The sequence below is a fragment of the Ciona intestinalis genome, chromosome 10, assembly GCF_000224145.3.
Source record: "Ciona intestinalis chromosome 10, KH, whole genome shotgun sequence".
NCBI classification, from domain to species: domain Eukaryota; kingdom Metazoa; phylum Chordata; class Ascidiacea; order Phlebobranchia; family Cionidae; genus Ciona; species Ciona intestinalis.
This window is the reverse complement of record NC_020175.2, coordinates 78,322-84,945: the sequence shown is the minus strand read 5'-3', so window position 1 is coordinate 84,945 and position 6,624 is coordinate 78,322. Positions and strand designations below refer to the sequence as shown.

General features: G+C 35.3%; 1 protein-coding gene across 1 annotated transcript; it reads left to right on the top strand.

The window, feature by feature from the left end:
- The first annotated feature begins 2,466 nt into the window (after positions 1-2,466).
- LOC100177325 (ras-related protein Rab-4B) lies at positions 2,467-6,031 on the top strand. Its single transcript, XM_002122124.4, has 7 exons — positions 2,467-2,607; positions 2,756-2,836; positions 3,341-3,455; positions 3,870-3,932; positions 4,179-4,333; positions 4,714-4,809; positions 5,030-6,031. Exons 1-7 carry the CDS (start codon positions 2,592-2,594, stop codon positions 5,155-5,157), a joined length of 654 nt encoding a protein of 217 aa, XP_002122160.1. The 5' UTR covers positions 2,467-2,591; the 3' UTR covers positions 5,158-6,031.
- The last annotated feature ends 593 nt before the right edge of the window (positions 6,032-6,624 follow it).

Here is a 6,624-nt window from a genome sequence, read left to right as displayed (position 1 = left end):
TAGCAGTTGGATGTAAAATGCATTGTCATTTCGGAGTTTTTATAAATTGTTGACAGTTGCAGCGCGTGTCTCGCGATTTAATGCTTCTGTAATATGTTTAGTCTCTTACGTCACAGTTGGCACACAAGTGTGCTAAAAAAAACGCACCAACCAATCAAATGACCAGCGCTAGTCACGTGGCAATAGCGCCACCGTTTAAACCCACCCTCCCAGACACATTAGCGTTGCGCACTAAATTAACTGATCATGAAATTTGTTCAATACGACCGGATGTTACGCAGTGAACGCTCGAAGTTTAATTTCGTCGCATGTTCAGCGTGATTTGCGCATTAAGATGTCTGGACGTGATATGAATCCGATCGTCGCTAAATTTGGTCAGTAGTATATGGAGTTATAATACTGATGCGACGAAACGATTTTCTATTTAGAGGCAATTTGTAACTCCCAAATATCAGATATTTCAACATAAGAATAAGTAAGGGCTGCTGTATATGTAATACTGTGGGGTAAGATGGGACACCGTTAGCACATTATATCTTCCATTTCTTAACCGAGTTTTACAAATAAAACGCTCTTATAGAGTCGTGAGGATATACAGATAATTTTGTAAATACTTTTTGATTACTATACTAAATAGGACGATACAGAGAGAATGAAAACATGGACAATCTAAGGTTATAACCTACTATATAATAAACGCCGGGTAAACTTGTATCCGTATCTTCGATTACGGTAATCGAGATCATAATTGGGCAGTAAAACGAAATTGCTTGGTACGGCGACGAAAACATAGTTTATTACACCACATTCTTCTTAAAACTCAATGTAGAAACCTATACTGCGCTATCGTGTTTAGAAACATCGGTTGGCTTTCAGCAGTGTCCCATCCAACTATACATAAAATAACGTATGCAGTTCCCGAAAGCTCTCGTCTTGTATAAAATACAGCCTTACTTAAAAAGAAAAAAATATTTTTTCTCTAATTATAATTATAAAAATTTAAATTATAATTGAAGGGTGTGCTTCATGTGTTTGTACACATGCGTGTGACTAATGACATATAATACATTATAAAAATAAGGTATATCATTATAACAGGTGACAAGATGGTAAATATAACCCATCATCATATAATTAGCATGACATGCATGAACTTAACCGACCGCTGTAGAATTTCAAACATTTCTCTCTAAAGTAAAACTTTGTTCATTCTTCTCGTGGGAAAAACATTTAAACAAATTTGTTTCGAAACTCTCGAAGTTGTCTAATCACGCTGTCTGTGTTGTGATTGTCCTATTCACGAGATTGTTAATCGCTATTATGACGTGATTAATGCAGGTGATGTCGCCTCGTGATAAATGATTGCGTTTGCGAGATAACGATTGCAACATTTAAAGATTTTCAAGAAATACTGAAGTTACTACTATGTTCTTAACCTAAAAAATTACAAGAAAACATCGAATGTTGCTGATGTTGCTACCAGGGTAACTTTACAAACCCACACTCGTTAAAACACTACTCAGATAAAAAAAAAAGCACATAAGTTCATCAAAAGATCAGAAAATAAACCCAAGCCAAAAAAACATGCACCCTAAATATACGGTAAACCATTGATTAAATGGGTGGCGACATAAAGCAACCCACATCGGTTAGGACAAATGTAGCTCAATGACTTTATGGTTGCAGTAGTTTCTTATGTCTTGTTAAACATTGATACGATTGACCGCAAGTGTTTGAGCTTTTAAACAAGAATTTCCCACAAATGTTGCGTGCGGTGTTTACAATACAGAGTATGGAAACAAAGTTCGTGCACATCTGGTTTAAAACAAACTTGTGGCCCGAATGTTTGCTGTTTTATATTTATTTGTTTAAAGTAATAGTAACTATCTTGTAAACAAGTTTCCCGTGCGGACACGGAACAGGGTTTACTGGTTTTGTGACCACCCAACTACTTTCCGTTTGTTGTTATACAGCATGTTTTAACGCTTGCTACTTTGTCGGTAATTTCCGTTCCGCCCTTTTTGATCTGCGGAATCGAAGTTAGTGAGATAAATATGGTTGTGAAACTGTCTTCAACTACCTTGGTCGGGTTCGAACCTGGGTTGTTAGAATTCTTCCAGTATTGCAAATTGTCATCTGATGTGTTTTATTTTTCTTACATTAAGTGTTGTAAATGCAAGATAATTAATTTGTAGCAAATAAGACTCAAGCCACACGTTGTAATAGGCCCTCTACCGCGACCTGACGGTTACTTTTTGTTCCGCATGGAAAGTAATGGATAAGCTCTAAATGTTCTATTTTAAACCAACAATGACAAAAATATGTTTTATAAAAAGCCATGACTGTAAAATTGCCTAGCAGTAGCATTTCCCTAGTTGTGTAAATTCAGGATTCCCAAGGTATAAAATAATTTCTGTTGCGCCCACTAACGGATTGTCTTAAAATACTCATGATCAGCTGATTTGTTTGTTTTGTCACAATCAATGTTAATTCTAGTATTTTGAGTTCTAAAACTTTTCATGGTGTCAGAATAGTTGGTACTGTGACGTAATAGACAGACTAGAACTATTACAAACAGTCTCGTCAATAATATGAGTGAAAGATACGGTAAGTTATAACTGTTGTTTGGTTGGTTAAGTTATTTGTATTCTCAATCTCATCGGTAAATTCTTAATATAAAGTTTAGTGTTAATGTATTATATGTTGTGTTAAGTGTCGAACAACCATGTTTTATTTATTTTATTGAATATTTCAGACTTCCTGTTCAAATTCCTTGTAATAGGAAGCGCTGGTGTTGGTAAATCGTGTGTTTTGCATCAATTACTCAACAACAAATGTGAGTTTATAGGAAAATAAATAAAACTTGCTGTGTTTCATGGTTATGTATATTAGTCTTTGTGGCACTAGTGAAAAATCTTCCGTACATAGCAGATGGAAAGTGTTAGTGGTTGGTGGTTAGAGGGTTAGGTGTTGTCGTGTTGATGGTTAGGGGATTAGTGGTTATAGAAGTTAGTATTTGGGGGTTAGTGGTTAGCAAATAAGGTGGGGGGGAAGTTTCTTCACTAGCATCGTCTTTATGCCTATATAGTCGTTTGTGATGTCTACCAAATATGTATTTTGGAAAATTGATAAATTGTTGTTGCCAGGTGTTGAGGTGTATAAAAACTCTAAAAGGCCAAATCTAATAACTCATTTTGTCACAGGCGTTTTGGCATTCTGAGCTGCTTTGCATGTTGCTTTCATTAAGATGGAAACCATACCTTAACTTTATAAATTTCTATACTACTAAAACACATTTAAATCTTAAGCACCCAAGTTGTTTTACTTATCCACTTTATAGTCAATGATGATTCCACTCACACCATCGGTGTAGAATTTGGATCTCGAATTTGCAATGTTGGTGGAAAGTCAATCAAGTTACAAATATGGGATACTGCTGGTCAGGAAAGGTTTAGGTGAGATAGGACTGTGTTTATTGTTGAGCGTTACAATTGTTCGTAAAACACCTAAATGCATCAGAATTGACATGCATGTGGTCTTGGAGATGTAGTGAAAAGCATCTTAGTATTGATGCTACAATTATTTTATGCCCCCTTTCCTTGTTTGATGCAGAAATATAATCAATCACAAAGCTACACACGTGGTAACTTGTAAGCAGGCATGAGGTGTATGAAACAAAACACTTGTGTTATAACAACTGTGGTTGGCCCGCCATGTAAGGATAAAGCAAGTGTCATTCATTTATGCTAATGTCAAATAAATCTCAATCAATAAAACTAATTGACATGAAGTCAGTTGAACCTCAAGAGATCACCATGGTTAATACTCTTGTTGATATTTCTATGTTTTACCTTCCCATTATTCTCTAGATCCGTGACACGAAGTTATTACAGGGGAGCTGCTGGTGCAATTCTGTGTTATGACATCACAAGGTTAATAAATAATCATGTAATGAAACATATTGTGTATGTTGTGGAATAAAATAAAGGTACATGCATGTTAATGGTGGGTTTGCCCCCTGCAGATTGCAGACAACAGAATGCGTGATCATTAAAATATATATATCAAACGTAGTAAAGCGGGCTTGAAAGTAGTATTTGTGTTACTGTATAGCTAAATTAGAAGTAATAAAATGAACCAATAAAACATTAAATTGAAAGAAGATACTTTCATTTCAGAAGAGATACTTTCAACTCATTAACCGACTGGCTGACTGACGCTAAAACTTTAGCAAGTCCAAACATTGTAATTGTTCTTTGTGGAAACAAGAAAGATTTAGAAGCAGAAAGAGAAGTTACTTTCCTGGAAGCTTCAAGATTTGCTCAGGAAAATGGTATTGATTGCACAGTTTTGGCTGAATTGTTTGTTACATATTTTTTTGCTTTATGATTTGATTAGGAAAATGGTTCATATTTACAGGAATGCTGGAACACCAAACCAGGTCGACCAATCCTGAAATATTGTGCACTACATTTATTTGTAAACCTTAGGAACCAAAAGTAAAATTTGTTCCATAGGATTATGTGTTTATTATAATTATCTCTGCATTTAATTAGTTTGGCTTTTATGCTGCCAAAGTCAAATATAAATATTTCTTTCAAAAACAGTCAATTTACAAAGGTGTTTTGTTACTGTAACGTTGAGGGGGAAATTGTAATTTTAATAAAAAAAAATGCTTATTTACCTTAACATTATAGTATTTTTAATGTTTAGAAATCCTCTTCCTTGAAACAAGTGCAGTAACTGGCGAGAATGTTGAAGATAGTTTCAATAAATGTGCAAAGTCTATTCTCACAAGGATTGAAGCAGGTTTGTTATTTCTATGTTCTAGTGAACAAGGACACATCTATTTGAAGTTTGAAGGGATGGATGATGTCATTTTAAGAAAAAAATATTGTTTTTATAGAATACAATTTGTTTGACTTGGTTTTTGTTTGTTACATATTTCATGACACTTGACCCTGACTGTTATTTGGTTCTGAGAATTGTCCAACTTTATGAGCACTTGATCTTAACTTAATCCTTCCAGGTGAAATTGACCCTGAACGAATGGGATCTGGTATCCAATATGGTGACTCAGCATTAAGACAATTACGCAGCACAAATCGACAAAGGAACGTCACGCCGACAATCGAAGATAAATGTAAATGTGCTTGACGCATCACTTCTGTTTCAAACACTATTATGTTAAATACCGGTACATTTTGTTTTGCACCTATCCACTATTACACTGATGCTTGAGCATTATTCTGCCTATCTGCTTGTGCTGTTATGCCAACACAATGGGTATTGTGGCAGAACAATTGCCATACAATCAACAATATGACATCAGTTAGTCATATTGTATAACCAAAACAAATTTCCCATTTTTTTTTTAAATGCGTGAAAATTGTTTCAACTGTAACTGACTGTAACAATTATAATCTTTATTTACTCCCAAACACTGTTAACTCTCTATGTGGTCATCATACACCTTAATTTATTGCACAATTATAAACATTAAGTAAATCAATAAGGTCACGGACTACAATGTTTAAATTTTTACCAATATCTCCACGCATTGGGAACCTCATTGATTAATGTGGCGAATGCAATATACTTTGGCTCTGCTGTTTTAGACTTAAAAACTGGGATGCCTAAACTCATACTATAAACCCTTATTTAAAAGTTAAAGTAACATGGCACCCCATGCAATCCTAACATTACACTTGCGTGGAACTTTATCACAACCCCCTAACCACTGCCTCATGAGGACAATGTATTTCTGCATGGTTGACCTAATTTGCATTATTTAAGTTTCATGATTTTAATGTAAAGATGACATTGCCACCATAGAAGCAGTGCTACATAATATATGAGTGCAATATATTGTACATTGTGTTCCATCTATGTTTCAACCATCTGTATTTTATGTCTACACCAACTGGTTTGCTTTGTTGATGTGCTCATTACATATATGGGTGTTATTCATTGTATATTATCAATCTGTGCTTTTTGTTTATAAACTATTTCAAAAACTATCCATCCAAAACTGGTTTGTTGTTTTAATTAACACCTATAACTCAACAGTGAGCGTGAGCTGTATGAATACACTGTGTGTGTCTAGTGTATAAGAAGACACCCATGTTATAACTCAACAGTGAGCATGAGGTGTATGAATGCACCATGTGTGTCTGGTGTATAAGAAGACACCCATGTTATAACTCAACAGTGAGCATGAGGTGTATGAATGCACCATGTGTGTCTGGTGTATAAGAAGACACCCATGTTATAACTCAACAGTGAGCATGAGGTGTATGAATGCACCATGTGTGTCTAGTGTATAAGAAGACACCCATGTTATAACTCAACAGTGAGCATGAGGTGTATGAATGCACCATGTGTGTCTGGTGTATAAGAAGACACCCATGTTATAACTCAACAGTGAGCATGAGGTGTATGAATGCACCATGTGTGTCTAGTGTATAAGAAGACACCCATGTTATAACTCAACAGTGAGCATGAGGTGTATGAATGCACCATGTGTGTCTGGTGTATAAGAAGGCACCCATGTTATAACTCAACAGTGAGCATGAGGTGTATGAATGCACCATGTGTGTCTAGTGTATAAGAAGACACCCATGT

Bases quoted from the DNA above. Each gene is read 5' to 3' on its own strand.
- LOC100177325 (XM_002122124.4), top strand. The intron at 2,837-3,340 runs GTGAGTTTATAG...TCCACTTTATAG, and splicing joins TCAATTACTCAACAACAAAT to TCAATGATGATTCCACTCAC. The intron at 3,933-4,178 runs GTTAATAAATAA...CTTTCATTTCAG, and splicing joins CTGTGTTATGACATCACAAG to AAGAGATACTTTCAACTCAT.